Source organism: Beta vulgaris, chromosome 8 (genome assembly GCF_026745355.1).
Source record: "Beta vulgaris subsp. vulgaris cultivar EL10 chromosome 8, EL10.2, whole genome shotgun sequence".
Classification (NCBI taxonomy): domain Eukaryota; kingdom Viridiplantae; phylum Streptophyta; class Magnoliopsida; order Caryophyllales; family Amaranthaceae; genus Beta; species Beta vulgaris.
The window spans coordinates 48,785,910-48,804,279 of record NC_079209.1 but is presented as its reverse complement, the minus strand read 5'-3'; the positions used below and the strand labels follow the sequence as shown (position 1 = coordinate 48,804,279).

Genomic DNA, 18,370 nt, shown 5'->3' with positions numbered 1-18,370 from the left:
CTTTTGTTGTCGCTCGATTTTCTAGGGAAAGGAGATGAAGGGGAGGGAGAGAATGGATAATTAGAGAAAGATGTGAAGATTGAAGAAGGGAAGGGGCGGTGGTTAAAGAGCTAGAGAGTGAATGAGAGTTTTAAGGTTAGAGAGCGCGAGAGAATGAATGAGAGTTGTAGGGTTAGAGAGAGAGAAACTGTGAGGGATTGAGGGTTACTAAAAAATAAAAGGTCGGATGACCCGTGTGATCCGGCGCAAATCACCTAAGCGTAGTGATTCGCATCGCACGTCAAAGACATTCGACGCAAATCGTTTGTTATTGTGCACCATTTGCTTTAGTTATTTGCGTTGAATATAGAAACAACATCCGACGAAGATGATTCTCCCACCCATTTGCTTTAAGTACTTGTGTGGATGTACCTCAAATCCGACGCACATAAACCATGATTTACGTCGCATTCATCCCGTATTAGACGCAAATGATATGGCCCTAGCCTTCTGCGTCGGTGTTCCCGTAAGTTTGACGCAATTAATGAGAGGCATATCAACGTTTTTCTACTATTGTTTTATTTTTATTTTTTACAAAAATAGAGTTCTACATATAGATCTAAATAAATATAAGGAATTTTAGATAAATGAAAATTAGAATTTGGTTTTGAATGAACAATCTAAATTATTATATTATGTAAATTGCATATAGAATTTGCTATGTAATTTGAAATATTGTAATCTTTGTACCATTAAAGAGTGTTTAAAATATGCTTCTAAATAAGATCCATTTACAATACAGTTTTACAAGTCATGAAAATATATTTAATTAGATGAATTGTAACGCAATATTTAGTCTTTGTTTTACATAAATATAATATGGCTATAATTTAGTGTATTATATGTGATTATAGCATTTGATAATAGGTCCAACTTATAATATTAAACATATTATCTTTCAAAACTTGAACTTACTCAATTGAACCAAAACAATTTAGTATTGCGACAAAATTCATTTAGTAAACTTTATTGTTAGAACGAAAATTAATAAAATCTATTGCGATAAAATGACATATACATTAGAGTTTTGTACGATGAAAAAATTAGAGTTTGATTTTTTTTTTTAAAAAACTTGAACTTTATAGAGACACCTAAGCATGTCATGTCATTCTTTCCAATATTTATTTTTTATAAAAGAAATAGTTTACAACATAGATATAAACACATATAAGGTATTTTGGATAAGTGAAGATTAAAGTCTAATTCTGAATAAACAACCTCAATTATTATACAATGTAAAGTGAATATAACTTTTGTTACATAATGCGTAATATATATTTATTTTAAAAAAACTAATATGAACCCGGTGCACACTAATTAGTGTGCACCCGATCCATATCACGTGAGTTTATGATATAGTGTATGTTAAAATGATATAGTGTATGCTAAAATGATATAGTGTATATTAAAATGATATAGTGTATGTTACAGTGATATAGTGTATGTTATAATGATATATTGTATGTTATAATGATATAGTGTATGTTAAAGTGATATAGTGTATGTTAAAGTGATATAGTGTATGTTAAAGTGATATAGTGTATGTTAAAGTGATATATTGTATGTTACAATGATATAGTGTATGTTACAATGATATAGTGTGTGTTAAAGTGGTATAGTGTGTGTTAAAGTGATATATAGTGTGTGTTAAAATGATATAGTGTATGTTAAAAGTGATATAGGGACAATAGGGTGTGTTAAAGTGATATAGCGTATGTTATAATGATATAGTGTATGTTAAAATGATATAATGTATGTTAAAGTAATATAACGGGTCACGTGCCTGGACCTGGTCCACACTATTTTTAGTGTGAACCGGGTCCACGCAAGTCGGATTGAATTTATTTTACCATCGAATAGTCTTCGAAATATGATTTCAAATAAAATCCACATACTACCACTTATTAAAGATATCGATTAAAGATTTTATATAGAAAGATATAGATTTATATAGAAAGATATAGATTATATAGATTCCTTAGTTGCTAAACCGATCCTAGGGACTAGGGAGAACTAAGAATAGAGAATTAATGGCCCAATGTGGGTTATGTTAAAGAGCTCTTCGGTACCACATCATAGAAAGACGTATCCCGGTAATAGAAGCTCGAGAAGAGCTATTCTGGCCCAACACTGTTAGTGATGAAACAAACACTCTGTCTCCTCTCTTGAATTAGGCACTGAATTTTGGGCTAATTACTTATGGGCTTGTCATCAATACTCAATTACCCCACTTTAGGAGAATGGCTTTCTTTTTGTGGAATCTTTTGGCAGTTCTTCTATTTCTTTCCCTTGTACTATATTAACTTTCAGCACTATCTACATATTTCATTTTTACCTTTTTCTATTAATTATTTATGCATTTTTAAGTTCATCTAACAAGGAAATTTTTTCACTTCTCCCATTAAAGGGTACGTTCTCTTCATCTGAATAATCCTGAATTTATCTGAATTGAGCTTATTGGACTTGAACTGAACTTATTGGACCTGAACTGAACTTATTATTAGACCTGATTGGACCTGATTCAATTTATTGGACCTGATTGAACCTTATTGGAACTTATTAGACCTGATCGAAACTTATTGACCTGTTTGGAACTTATTAGACATTATTGGACCTGATTGAAACTTATTACACCTTATTGGACCTAATTAAAACTTATTTGACCTTATTAGACCTAATTGGAACTTATTTGACCTTATTAGACAAAAAAAATTGATGAGTTATAACATAAATATTACCCCTAACGTACTGCCCCTCAAAATTTATTATGAAATAAAAATTATTAAAATTTACCCTTTACAAAAATAATTATTATTAGTTATCTCTTAAGATAAAAAATTTAACAACAAAAAATACTAATTATATACTTGCCTATATACAACTTTTCACCACTAATATATCTAATAGTCTTGTTAATAGTAATATAAATAATAAAATATAGATAATAATACAAGTATAATACTATACATTGTGGTACTTTAATTCAAAAATTTTAATAACAACATATTCAACTAATAATAATATGAATAATAAAATAATAGACAATAATACAAGTATAATACAATATAATCATTGTGGTAATTTGATTAAAATTCTAATAGTAACATAATCAAGTAATAGTGATATGAATCATAAAATAATGGACAATAATACAAATGTTTATTCATCATTGACTATTTGGACCTTATTAAAACTTATTGAACCTGATTAGACCTAATTGGAACTTACTGGGTCTTATTAGACATGATTGCACCTGATTGGAACTTATTGGACCTTATTAGACCTGATTGTAACTTATTGCCCTGATTATTGGACCTGATTGAAACTTATCTTAACTGACCAGAACTGAACTTATCTGAATTTATCTGAACTAAACTGAACTTATTGGACCTGAAATTTAATTTATTAAGGTGAAGAGAACGCACCCTAAGAGTATAATAGCGATAAGTTATTACTCTTTTCTTACAATTTCCATAATTTTTTTGGAACTTTTCAAATTACAATGATTCTCAATTGTCTAATGTCTCATTAATCTTTAGTCTCTAAGCAAAGCTTCCAACATTCTCATCTGCCCCTTTAAAAATTTAATTAACAACCATTGTAAATTAATCTTTCTCAATTCTTGAATACCATCAGTAGCATTTCACCATACTATTATTGGATATTTTGTGTCAAAAAAGGAAATTATATATTATTGGATGTTAAAATTGGCCAGTTTTTATATATATAAAAACTGGGGCCTCTTGTTAAAATATTTAACTGGGCCCTGATAGCTCTAGAAATAATGAGATGCATACAACTAGCAACTAACAAGTAACAACTTCATCTAGACCTCGTCAAAAAAAAAAAAAAAAAAAAAAAAACTTCATCTAGACATTTCGACTTGCAATTAGGCGGCTACACTATTTCACTAGCATGCAATGAATACTTTATCCACTTGATTATAAAAAATTAAAAAAAACGAGTACTCAACATAGGTTGAACGGGGAAAATTTTTGTGATGATTTTTCTGTCTAGGCATCCATTTACATTTTGTATTGGACGTTGGTAGGTAATGAGAGAATATTTGACACAATTAGATAGTTTTCGTTGATTAATATTTAGTATTATCTATACTATAATTAAAACATGTGGGAGAATATTAGAACCCGAAACATATAACTGTAAACACAACTGTTAAATTTGCAAAATACAAAGTCTAAAAATGTGAACACAATAATATTTTATTGCTTTTTGTATTTTGGATTACAATCTCTAATATTTTCATTCTCTGGTTCGATATCCACGTCTATCTCAACTTTATATCACGAACAATGTTATCTTCGTGAATAAGGATCTTCGAGCTGAGCTTGATCTTGTACAAGCAGGGGCGGATTTTGGTTGGGGCGGGTGGGGGATTGGCCCCCATAAATGTATAAGATAAAATTAAGTAAATTGTAATATATGTCACTAAACAAACCATGGCACAGTGATTTTGAAGCAAGGTGTAAAAGGAAGTTTGAGTTTTAGAAGCTGCAAGTTCAAACCTTGTATCAACACATTTGGATTTTTTTTGTTTTTCTTCATTTTAAATGCTTCTCTTTTTTCCTTTTTTCTTTTCCTTCTTTCTTTTTTAATTATTTCTTTCTTCTTCCCCTTTATCTTTGGCTTATATCAATTTGCCTAATTTAGAAAAAACAAATCCATTAATTGTACTATCTTTTACTCTTCTTCTCTAAAAAACTTTCTTTTTTTATCAACTATAATAGTACTTCTTATTTTCTCAAACTCATTCCTAACCTTTTTTGTGACTTAAGAAACCAATTTGGTAATTTATTTTGTTTTTTTAAACTGGAGTAATTTATTTATTTCCTAATGAACTATACCATCAATTTCTTAAAAAATTACTCAATTTTTTGAACTTTTCATAATGGTTAAACAAATAAATTGAAACAATTTCTTAAAAATTGCACCTTTGAGATTTCGATTTATTACATTAGCTACAAGCTCTTTGTAGCCATAAATAATAGTATATTAATATTTTGTTGTGTATTAGTGTTTTTACTCATCATTTAAAATTTTATACTAAAACTTTTATCTTATCAACTTGGCCCCTGTTGAATAGTTAGTTAAGATCTGTCACTGTGTACAAGGATATTGATGTAGAATAAAACGACAAGTCAGTTTTGTATGTTTCTTGTTCTTGTTCTAAAGGAAAGATTTAATGTTGATTTGTTGTTACTCTCTCGGAAACAAATACGATCTTCCCAAACGAGGACCTTTTGGCTTTATCTCGTCCAAGGTTGTTTTTTTTCTTTCTTGTGGGGAGAGAACGTATTTGACAAGTTTAGGTTTTGCCTTTTGTTTTTCTCTCCCTAAAGATGAGTTTAAATCTTATGCACTTCCTTTATAATTACATTTATTCAATATTTTTAACAATGTTTTGTGTCTTCTCTATATATAAATCATTTGACATTTTCTATCCATCATTAGATACAAGGGGTTCTGTTGCTCTTAGAATAAGAAACATAACAATATCATTTACTCAAATTATTTTGTGAATATTTGAAAATTTCTCTCCTTTCCCTCTTAATTGATTATTTAAACTAAGATTAATACGAAATTTGTTGATTATTACTTGACTGGCCCAGATTTTTGAGCTTATTAAACATGAGAATACCGATGATTTTGATGCATCGATCAAAATATAATTGAAATTGGACATATGATAGGTTGTCATACACCTATTAAAAATAATTCCTAACAAAACTTGCTAATAATATAGTAGGGTAAGTATGATCGAATTCACATAGAGATGTCCATTTTAATGAGCTTCGTCTAAGGTAAGGGAAAACTGAACAAGATCATAGATATGAGAATTAATTATAAACTAATAAAATACGAAAATCAAACTAAAAAGATCTAGGAAAATGGTTTACCATGTTCATACATGTAATCTATCAATTGAAAAATCATCAATAGTTCAATGAATTAGATAATATCTATAGCACAAGTTAAATCTACGATCGGGTCTTAACGCTCTCAAATCAACATATGCAGCTCGATTGCTAACATGAGCAGATTTGCTAAATGTATCTTAGGAGTACTATGTCTTGATTTATGACTCGTTATTAGCAAAATTTAATCAGACAATTGATCAGGTTACAAAATTAAAAGAATAAACTAATCAATTAAAAATATCAATTACTAATCAAATTATCAATAATACCAATCAAGATTCATAGAATATAAACCTGGATTCCCAAACGGCCTAGAAATAAGACTACTCATTTGTGAAATATATAATAAAATCTAAATATACAATGAAAAATATAATTAAGGAAATCGGTGAAAAAAAGAGAATGAAATAATAGAACTCATGAAAATAAACGAAGAATAAAAGAAATAGGGCTTCAAAGTAAAAAGTTAGAGAGAAAAAGAAGAACTAAAACAAAAACTAATAAGAATAAGACTAATGAGGGAGAGAGAGAGTGAGGGTGTCAATCCTTCACAAAAAGTGATTTTTAATTTAAATAATGATTCCTCCGTTTAGAAATAGTTGCACTATTTAATGTTTTCACGTTTGTCGTCGCAAAGTTTCAAATATTAATATCTTTAGTTATCAATATGTAAAAATTATAACAAATTGGTATTAAAATAATACACATTGAGACGAATCTAACAAGATCCAATATGACTATGTTTTTCCTAAAATATCAATCACCAAAGACAATTAAAGTATCAAATATGAATAGTAAACACTATGCAAATGGTGCAACTATTACTAGACAGAAGAAGTACTAAATAACCTAATATAATTAGAAAAGTAAGTTTACAAGATAAGAAAAATCAAATAATCATTAAATAAGAGGATTAGTCATTCGTGTGTAAGGTATAGCAGATTCCAGCAGAAACAATCCGAACTTTCGGAAGACATAACTCCTTAAGCAAAAGTCTATCTACTCGGGACATGCCACTCATCGCTGAAAATCTCTTGAGGACTAGTTTCCAAATTCGTTGGAATTATACAATTCCAAGAATCACATCAAAATTTATGGTCAGAAGATTAGATGTGACTAAGTTTTGCTGATCATACTCCAAATACGTTCTCAATACCTAAAAAGCATCAAAAACACAAAAGTATATCAAATATGAGTATTGTCTCATGTTATTACTATAAAAGTATTAGAGATTTATCTACTAGTATAAGTCATTTAATATAATTATAAGATCTTATCATATTTATTATGAAATACTCATCTATATTATTTTATCTTTCTCACTTGGAATCTTGACACTATCCATAATTAAATAGAATCTACTAAATTATTCTCAATATTAAGAAAAAAAAATATAGTCATGTAGGGTCTTGTTCGATTAGTCTTAAGGGGTATTTTTTTTTAATATTCAATTGTTATTTTTTACTAATATGTATTGAAAGATATTTAATAACAAAGAAGTGCATTGACAAATGGGTAGAAATAAAGTAGAAAAGAGAAAACAAATACAGAGGAAGTACTAAACAATGATGTTACATTGCATTCGTGATTAATTAAGTTTTCACTTGAAAGTTGTATTGATTGACAATAATGTCAAATAGATAATTACTCCTTCCGTTTCCTAAAGACCTTCCCTCTTTTCGTTTAAGTGCGTTTCCAAAAGATCTTCCCTCTTTTACTTTATTCCTTATTTAGAAATTCTTTTTCCCTTTTTACCCTCTTATGTCAATATCATATGGTCCACCATAACATTATTAATTCAATTTTACTCCCTTTCTCTCTCCTACTTTAACCTCTTTTTATTTTTTTTATTTATCTTAACTCCTTTCTTTCTCCTACTTTACCCACCCCACACCCCACACAAGTAGATCCTCCTTGGTATCTGTAGGAACAGTAACAAGGAAGATCTTTAGAAAACGGAGGAAATGACTTATTGAATATGATTTTTTTTATTACTATTAATTATATGATTTATTATGTGAGTAAGCAAGTGTAAGGGGGGTCATTTTATTGGACACCATTGCTTCCCCTTCTTTTATATAATAGAAATTAATATTTATTTTTATTTTTTTAACACAAATAATAGTACTCCCTCCGTCCCAAAATTTAGTTCTTGTTTTTTTGGCACAATATCCAAGACGTACCTTTTGACTTACAATATCTTTTATTTTGTATTAGTAAAAATTATAAAAGTTGATATTATGAATGTGGATATTGAGACGAATCTAACAAGACCCGACATGAGTATGTTTTTTTATATATTAATGAGAAAATTTGGTCAAAATTTTTAATGTTTGACTTCAAAATAGAAACATGAACTATATTATGGGACGAAAGTAGTATTTAAGTTTCATCTTTTATGTGTAAGATCGTATTTTTTTGGACTGAATTAGGCTGAATTGAACTGAACTGAACTTTGCTGATTTGAAGTAAACTAAATAAAATTTGTGAGAGGAAACTACTAAACTGTACTGGACTGCGCTTAACTGAATTGAACTGCTCGAACTAAAAATAAATTCATAAGAACATAACCTAAGTGTTGAGTTTCCTCTTCTTAATTTTACCCGTTACAGTATTTGACATGAACTCCACATTTTATAAATGCTAATAAACTCAAAATTGTTTTTTTTTTCAGGGGAAACTCCACATCAATTGAATTCCACCAATAAATTAGCAACCATTCCTTCAAAATAATTGAGAGTTACCAAAAACAATAATTACGTTACAGCAAATACATTGAGGCAAAAAAACTGCAAAACAATTAAAAAAGTGGTCAACTAAACTTATTTAACAGTCCAAATTGACAACAAAAACATACCCCATCACCCATAAAAACCCACCTTCTTCATCAATCAATCATCTATTCATCTCCACTCAACCAATTAACCAAAAACACACTTCCAGAGGAGAGAGAATATCACAAAAAAATGGGGAAAAAAGCAGTGTTGATTGGATGTAATTACCCAGGAACTAAAGCAGAACTCAAAGGTTGCATCAATGATGTTCATAAAATGCACGCTTGTTTACTAGAACGTTACGGGTTCGACGAACAAGACATCACTATTTTGATTGATACAGACCGGTCTTTTACTGAACCGACCGGAAAAAATATTCGACGTGCGCTTCAAAATTTGGTCCGATCTGCTGAACCGGGTGATTTTCTTTTTGTTCATTATAGTGGTCATGGTACCAGATTACCGGCTGAAACTGGTGAACAAGATGATACTGGTTATGATGAGTGTATTGTTCCTTGTGATATGAATCTTATTACAGGTATACAGATTTTAAATTTTTGATCTTTTTTTTGTTGTTGTTTTTGATTTCAGATTGATGGTTTTTTTTTTTAGTTTGATCTGTGTGTTTTTGAAGTGTTGATGAATTTTTGACTTAATGTTGGAACTTCTTCTTGTTTTTGGTGATTGTTTTTGTTGGTTGAGATTTTTAAATTCGAGGTTTATTGGGATTTGAAAAGTGGGAATATTCTTTTGTTCAGTAATTTACAGTTGTAAATTTGTAATGAATATTAGATATATGAGTTGAAAGATGAATATTTTATTTTGGTGTTTAGAGATTCATATCACGGGGTTATGAGTCTGTGACGTAGGGGTATGTTCGAGATGTTGGGTACATTTTGATCTAGGTAGCACGGATATGAATACGGGATACGAGATACGATACTTAACAAGCGTACCCGTGCTTCATAGATTTTGATACTAGGAACTTTGATACCAATAGAATGATATAAAAGGTTCTCCTTTTATACTTTTTCAAATATGATGGGAGAAAACGAAACAAAGCCAACTTATGAATAGGATTAACAATATAAGAGTTCGACTACTTCATCTATTAAGATTGCTTGTAGGGTGAAATTTTGTTTAGCCTTGCAAGTGATACAAGCTTTTTAATATGGTGGGTGCGGCTTAAACCCATCTGAAGATTGATGAAATCTATTAAAGACGAGATTGGGCGTGAAAGTTGCAAGTATTTAGTTGTTCCATTTGGTCAAATTACTAGTCTAAAAATTAAAGAAACTGGTCCTAGCACTCATTTCCTTCTCATTTTCACCCTGTTTTTGGAATTGGAGCCATATCAACTATATGTATTAAGGCTGTTTACACATTTTTGGAGGTGTTAGTCATAGTGTATTGGCATCTTGATCAAACTACGAATAATGCACCGATACTGTAAGTGACAAATAATTTGTTATGAGAAAAACAGGAGCGAAGAACATGTAAGTAGAAATAAATTAGTAACTAGCAGTTGATAATTTGCATTTAGCAAAATGCACTGGCATGTTTGACTCGTAGTCTGCAGATGTGTACAGAGATCTTAGGTGAACTAGCTGTCAGTTACCCTCAAAAATTGCTTAGTTTTATGCTGAAATGTTGTTTTTTAAAATTGTCCTATAACAGATGCAGTTGCATAATTATAATCCTCCTCCCTAGTCTCTTCCTGCAATTTAGTATTCTGATCTGGACAATATATGTGAGCTGTGCAAAATGCTAATGTTTAGACATAACGATGATGACCAAACAAGGCATCTGTCTTATGAGATAATGATTGGCAATAATCGCAACCTATGCTCTCTTAAAGGTAGATCCTAATTTTACTTGAAAGGAATGCTAATTGCTCAATCAGTTTTTGAAATTTGTACACTATGAATAATCAGCCCAGTATTACTAAAATGCACATCAGGAAATTATGAAAGGGAAATATAAGGAACAAAAACCATGAATAGGATACGAACAAAGCTAAGAAAAAGAATAGGAATGAAGACAAAGCGTGGGTGAGTGGGGGAAAGAAGAGATCTCTCTGGCTTATCAGATAGCCTAAGTGTTATGTAATAGAGTGTCAACTCGGATGGAGAACAAAAGTTGCAAGAAATGAGTTGAAAATATTGATAACCAAATGTTACATGTCATTGGCCTAAGGTTACTTCTAAGTAACTACTTGCTTGTTAATTTGAATAATTATGCCTGGTTTGGATGTCCTCTAAGTAAGCAAAAAAAGTAGAATTTCGGGATCATATCATAAAGACTCGACCCACAGAAGTGTGGATACAAGCCAAGGATGCAAATGGATGCATTGGGTAGCGAATCCAATGTTCTTTCCCATTAGAAATCAATTTGGTTGGCTATTGTGCACCTATGCTTCTCCTGAAGACATAGTTGCTTGTAGAGCTTGTCTTGGCAACCAACCGTTTGAGTCTCTTAGGGGACTCAAACGGGGTAATTTGGTCATTTTATGCGTTGGAAGATTTCACGCGCGTGTGGCTGACATTTGCTTGGTACCAATGCTAGGTTATAATGGTAATGTCAGGTTATAATGGTACCATTGTGTTTTATTTTGGGTGTTTGAGTCTTTTTTGGACTCAAACCGTTGGTTACCAAGCCTTTCTCGTTGCTTGTACTAAGCTTATAGCTTTTTCAGCTGTCCACTGACTAAGCTGAAAGTTGATTCTAATTATACAAAATCGAGTAATTAATATGGAGATTGGAGGTTTAAATAGGTTCTCTAGCATTTTTTATATATGTTGTTTAAATGAGATGGATCTACTATCAATTTATGAAGCTGAATTTTATTTGGTGATTTTTTTCTTATGATCATCAAATTGGTCTTTGTATAACCTTTTAGAAGTGTTTAGAAGTAATTGCCAAACTCTCAATATCTGATGACTTTAATTACACATTGCAACTCCTATTAGATGATGCTTAAAGCTCAAGCTTGTGGTTTTGGATCAAAATCTGCTTTTTTGCACAAAGGCTAAGTAGCTAATTAATTAACTTCAATATCAATTTTTGCAGATGAAGATTTCAAGGAATTGGTGTGCCAAGTCCCTGATGGTTGCCGAATTACAATAGTCTCAGATTCGTGTCACAGTGGTGGCCTAATTAGCGGGGCAAAAGAGCAAATAGGAGAAAGCACACAATCTAGCGAAGGCCATAGTGGCTCTGGATCCTCAGGATTCAGCTTATCTGGTTTCTTAAAGCAAAAGGTGAGGGAATCTGTCTCTGATGCAATTGAATCTCGTGGAATCCATCTACCTCATCATCGTAGCAGGCACGATGAGCCTGACTACAGGGTAATTGACGAAGATAATTATGAAGGACATAGTGGGTATGTGAAAAGTAAATCACTTCCCCTTTCAACTCTCATTGAGATGCTCAAGGCAAAGACAGGTAAGGATGACATCGATGTTGGGCAAATTCGACCTACCCTCTTTGACATGTTTGGGGAAGACTCTAGCCCAAAGGTTAAGAAGTTCATGAAAGTCATCCTAAACAAGCTTCATGGTGGAGGAGAAGGAGGCAGTGGGGAGATCCTAGCTGCAGTTGGGGGACTCGCAATGGAGTTTTTTAAGCAGAAGCTTGGCGAGAAGGATGAGGATTATGCTAAACCTGCTGAAGATGCTGAAGTTGAGAGGAAGGAGGATGTTTATGCAGGTGCAGATAAACGGAGTTTGCCTAGACATGGGATACTTCTTAGTGGATGTCAGACTGACCAGACTTCAGCTGATGCTAGCCCTTCTGGGAATGAAAATGAAGCTTATGGCGCTTTCAGCAACGCGATTCAGACTATACTGAGGGAGTCCAATGAAGACACTACCAATGAAGAGATTGTGTCGAAGGCGAGGAAGTTGCTCAAGCGTCAAGGTTTTACTCAACGCCCTGGACTTTATTGCTCTGATGACTATGTTCAAGCTTCTTTCGTCTGCTAAATATTGATTGATCTTGCCTTGGATGTCTGCTTTATTGTTATGGGTTTATGGCGTATATCAAAATCGTGGTCTTGATTTGGATTGGCCTGGTGTTATTTTTAAATATATACAATTTCATTTGTGGAGAGTCATGTGGTAATAATTGATGTTCAGTTCATGAATATATATATATTGCCTAAAACCAATTTTTCTGCTTTTGAAATTATGTGTTTCTTTTCGAGATTGATGTTGGTTGCAACTGTAGTGATGATACGTTGATGAATTCTAGTGCTTAATACAATAAGTCAATAACCCTGGTGAAATCACCAATTTTGCAAGAACTGTAGTACTAAGGCCTGATGATGAAGGGAAAGTAACAAGTCTTTGTAACATAATGAAATGGAGGATCCTATCAAAAAGATCATTAATATTTCTAATTATATATTAATAGAAATTATGAAAAACAGGGAGCTGCTTACGTGAGGCTAGAATCCACTTGGTATGGACCTGTGGTTGCTCACTCCCTTTTAGGTAATTTGACTTTTTAGAACAAAAAATCATTAATATTTCTAATTATATATTAATAGAAATTATGAAAAGTTATTCTAAATCTGTACTTGTAAATAAATCAGACTACATTTCATTACAGCTGGTTTTTTTCTTGCATATCAATAACAAGGAAAAATTGACAATAAAAGTTTGAACTTTGGGTGATAACTTTTAAAAGGTCTGAACTATTGATTAACATGTGTAGGTCCCAACTTTAGGGGGGTCTTAACTTTTAGCAGGCCTCGACAACTTAAAACTGAAGATTTTTTTTTAAATTTCACCTAGTTCCTACATCCCTCCCTCAATTAACCCTTCTGATGTGACCCAAGTTTTACAAGTGATGATCTATTAACCCAATTTTAAGTCATTAAGGCCCGCTAAAAGTTAAGACCTTCTAAAATTGGGACCTACACAGGTTAATCAATAGTTCAGACCTTTTAAAAATTATCACCCAAAGTTCAAACCTCTATTGTCAATTTTTCCTAAAAAATGTATATGGTTAAATTTGTAAAGGTTAATAGTAAAATAAAATGGTAAATAGCTTAAAGCAATGTAAGACGAAAGAACATTCGCAACCACTTATGAAGGATTCCTTGAAAAGTTAAGGATTAGTAATCTTTTCTAGAAATCGGACGGATTTGGTCTTATACATACGCGAGGAAGGTAACCAAAAAAAAAAGAAGAACTCATCTTCTTTCTTTTATCACTTAGGAGCCGTGCGAGATGAAAGTCTCATGCGCGGTTTTGAATGAGAGGAAAGAAGTGAGAATCCTCTTTTCGACTATGATTCTCCCACTCCAGTCGTTGTTTTTGTTTTTGTTATTTCGAAAGTAGCTGCTTGAGCTTTAGCGACTCGAATCTTCAATATTTCTTTTTATTTCTCATCAAATGAATGACATCTTCTTCTGGAAATCCTAAATATTCTTAGCATGATATTGGCGAATCTCATTGATATTACTCAAACAAGCATGAAATGTATGCTTGCATATTCGTCCATAAGTCAAATCGGATATGTAATTATTGGAATATTTGTTGGAGACTCAAATGATGGATATGCAAGCATGATAACTTATATGTTGTTCTATATCTCCATGAATCTAGGAACTTTTGCTTGCACTGTATTATTTGGTCTACGTATTGAAACTGATAACATTCGAGATTATGCAAGATTATACACAAAAGATCCTTTTTTTGGCTCTCTCTTTTAGTCCTATGCCTCTTATCCCTAGGGGTCTTCCTCCACTAGTAGGTTTTTTCGGAAAACTCTATCTATTATGGTGTGGATGGCAGGCAGGCCTATATTTCTTGGTTTTAATAGGACTCCTTACGAGCGTTCTTTCTATCTACTATTATCTAAAAATAATTATTAATGACTAGACGAAACCAAGAAATAACCCCTCATGTGCGAAATTATAGAAGATCCCCTTTAAGATCAAAGAATTCCATCGAATTGAATATGATTATATGTGTGATAGCATCTACTATACCAGGATTATCAATGAACCCGATTATTACAATTGCCCAGTATACCCTTTTTTAGCTTCTAGAGTCTATTTCTTAGTTTAAGATACCTCTTACTATCTGGAATCAAAGAATTAGTAGATATGTTCCGCCCAAAATGGGAATGGGCTAGGATTATGAACTTATAATCTAGAATCTGATGATCGGGTCGATTCCATGTAGTATTTTTTTTTTTTTTTTTACAGTGTGTTTGGTTCATTTTTAGTAAAGGAAAAGAAGAGAAGAGAAAGGAAGGGAAGAGAAAAGAAAAGAATGGAAGAGAAAGGAAAAAAACCTTAACTTCTCATGTTTGGTATAAGTTTTCTCTTTCCTTCCAAATTCCCCCACTAAAAAACAAGTGTGATTCCATGTATTGACAGATTCATCATTCTTGGTGCTACCTCCTTTAGGCCCATCTAGAATCATTAGACGGTTATGTCCATAAAAATGTACTAATTAATGAAAATTATTTTTCTCTTTAAAAAAATTCAAATCCAATTTAAGACTTTATTCTTTTTAATTGAACTGAATTGAATCAAATTGAAATAAACTGAAATAAATGAAAACTGTTAAAGGTTAGTAACTAAATTGAATCTTTATTAGGGGGTGTTTGGTTGGGGTATATAATGGAATGGAATGGAATGACATCCATTCCATTGTTTGGCTGGGCATATTTAGGGTAAAGTATCATACCCAAGGGTATCTATCTCCACCTCATCCCCCTAAAATCACAATCTCCCCTCCCCCCATAAGTTTCTAACTCCATTCCCCTCAAGTTTCAAACCCTAATTTGCGTGGAAGGTCTAAAACTCTCTCTCCATTGAACTCTTAACTACTCTTTTTTTTTCGTTCTCTCTTCTTTTAAGACTGTTTTAATGGAGTCCCCGATTCATCTTCTTACTCTCTCTCCATTGAACTCTTAGCTGCATGTTATTATTTACTGATTCCAGTTCAGTGAATCAAACAGGCCCTTAATTCCGTCTAAAAGAATCTTTACCTTTTTCTCATCTCGACCCTCCGTTATGATATCATGTTTGAAATTTATCAATAAACGCAAGATTGTTGGGTCTCTAACTTTGGTGGGTCAGATAGATTAAGGCCCAAGAGCAAAAGACCGATTGTAACAATTGTATTAAATGGACCGACTGTAACAAGTTTGCCAGCATAGTCCTTGGCGACTTGGCGTGATATCGAGGGATGTCATAGGCATTATTAGGCCGAATGTTGTGCTTATGCATAGAGTCACTCAGCCACACACTATACAAGGCTTTCTTTTTGATCCTCCTTTGTATAGTTGTATTGGAATTTTTTCCTTGAATAATGCAAAAGTGGGTTTAATTCCCAAAATATGTCCAAAAAAATTAAAATTCCCTGCGTACTGTCCACGTAGGACGGCACGCGAGAATTTTTTTTTTTTTTTGTTTTAACCCACGGAAACCGCTACTCAAAGTAGCGGTTTAATTTTAAAATAAACCGCTACTCTGAGTAGCGGTGTATAAATATAAACCGCTACTCTGAGTAGTGGTTTACCTGCGCAAAAAATGGTAAGCAGATATCAGTTTGCATAGTAAACCGCTACTCGGAGTAGCGGTTTATAAAAAAAAAAAAAAAAAAATTTTTTATTTTTTTTTTATAAACCGCTACTCCGAGTAGCGGTTTTACCTAAGTTAAAAAAAAAAAAAATTCTCGGCACTTGTAAACCGCTACTGCAAGTAGCGGTTTTACTAAAAAAAAAAATCTCGCGTGCCGTCCTACATGGACGGTACGCAAGGAATTTTAATTTTTTTGGACATATTTTGGGAATTAAAACCCACTTTTGCATTATCCAAGGAAAAAATTCAGTTGTATTGGACTTGGGAACATTTTTTTAAAATTTTTTATAGGATATGCTTCCAAGACTAGTTGACAATTACCACATGTTTTGTCGGTCTGAAATTGTTAACTGGGATTGCGATTTAGGAGATTTTGATAGATTTACCCCTAATTAATATTTTATTTTAAATAAATACATATATTGTACATAATCTCCCTATTTCTTTTTATTGATTTACCTATTGTAGACCCAACGACAAGGAGAGTGTAAATGCCGAACCACTTGAGAGGAGAAAGAGTATGAGTTTTAAGTGTAACATATATTGCGGAACAGCGCGTCTTGTGTGTAGTCGGCCACACGCGAAATTACAGGTGTGGCCACGCGCGCGACACCTTGTCAGTTCATTTTCAAATGGTCATATCTCACTCGTTTCTCATCGGAATCGAGCTTTTAACCAGACATTGGAAAGCTATCGAGCCAAATTTTCATCTCCAACTTATATCTTCCCAAAATATTAAGTGTGCTGTGAGATATGAACTTTTGAACTTTACCCTTATGCACAAACCCTTTATGAACAAATGGAGTTACTCTTATGACCAAATGGAGTTACTTGCATGAGTATGTGGTTACTTTTAACAATAAAAGGGTGTCACTCCTATAAACAAACGTGGTTACTCTTATAAGCAAAATGAGATTACTTATGTCAACAAATAAGATTACTCATGAATTTACTAGTATATGAATAAATTGATATAGTCCTTATGAATGAATGAGGTTACTCTTATTAATAAGTGGGAGTTACTTGTATGAACAATTGGGGTTACTGATACGAATAAAATGGGATTATTTATGTGAACAAAATGAGGTTACTCATATGATTAAATGAGGGTTACTAGTATAAACAAATGGCTTACTCCTGTTGAACGAATGTGGTTACTCTTATTAATAAGTGGGGGTTACTTGTATGAACAATAGGGGCTACTTATGCGAATAAAATGGGGTTAATTATGTGAACAAAATGAGGTTACTCATATGATTAAATGGGCTTACTAGTATGAATAAATAGTGTTGCTCTTTATAAACGAATGAGGTTACTAGCTCGTACTAATAAATAGAGGGTTAATTGTGTGAACAATTGGGGTACTCGTATGATTAAATGAGGTTACTCGTATAAATAAATATGGTTACTAGTATGATTAAACGAGGTTACTCATAAGATTAAACAAGGTTACTGTTAGAACCCAAGGTGACACTCAAGAAGGGGGGGGGGGGGTTGAATTGAGTGACGAAATTTGATCGATTTTCGCAAAACCTTTGTTATTGCACAGTGCCAGCCACTGTGCGAAATAATCGTAAATCTCTTATTTGAGTTTTTGCGAAAATTAAAACTAAAACAATATTAAATCAATACTCAAACTCAGGATATAACGTGGTTCAATCTCACCTCTGAGATCTACGTCCACAAGAAACAAAAACTCTTTTATTTCTTTAAATCCTAAAATATCAACCTCTTGATACAATAAGATTTCCCTCACTACTAACTCTAGTAGTGACCCCCAACACTTAACTCTAAGTGTTGACACTCTCTATAATGGTGAAATTACAGAAAGAAAACGACCCTCAATTGTGTGCTTCTTAGTCAAGCAATTTAGAGGACAATTACACTCGTATATTCGTTACTTGAATCTGACTCAAACAGTGCTATACTCTGTGCGAAAGGAAATAGTTTTCAGCTCTTAATATCTCCGATTTTTCTCTCTGAAAACGTGAGATCTAAAAGTGAATTATAAATCC

At 32.3% G+C, this 18,370-nt stretch overlaps 1 protein-coding gene and 1 pseudogene across 1 annotated transcript; both read left to right on the top strand.

Annotated features, from left to right (window-relative positions):
- Positions 1-8,711: 8,711 nt before the first annotated feature.
- Positions 8,712-12,937, top strand: LOC104883440 (metacaspase-5). Its single transcript, XM_010667970.4, has 2 exons — positions 8,712-9,290; positions 11,822-12,937. The coding sequence occupies exons 1-2, from the start codon at positions 8,945-8,947 to the stop codon at positions 12,733-12,735; spliced, it is 1,260 nt and encodes a 419-aa protein (XP_010666272.1). The 5' UTR covers positions 8,712-8,944; the 3' UTR covers positions 12,736-12,937.
- Positions 12,938-13,752: 815 nt separating this feature from the next.
- LOC125492710 (NAD(P)H-quinone oxidoreductase subunit 2 A, chloroplastic-like) lies at positions 13,753-15,737 on the top strand (annotated as a pseudogene).
- Positions 15,738-18,370: the final 2,633 nt, after the last annotated feature.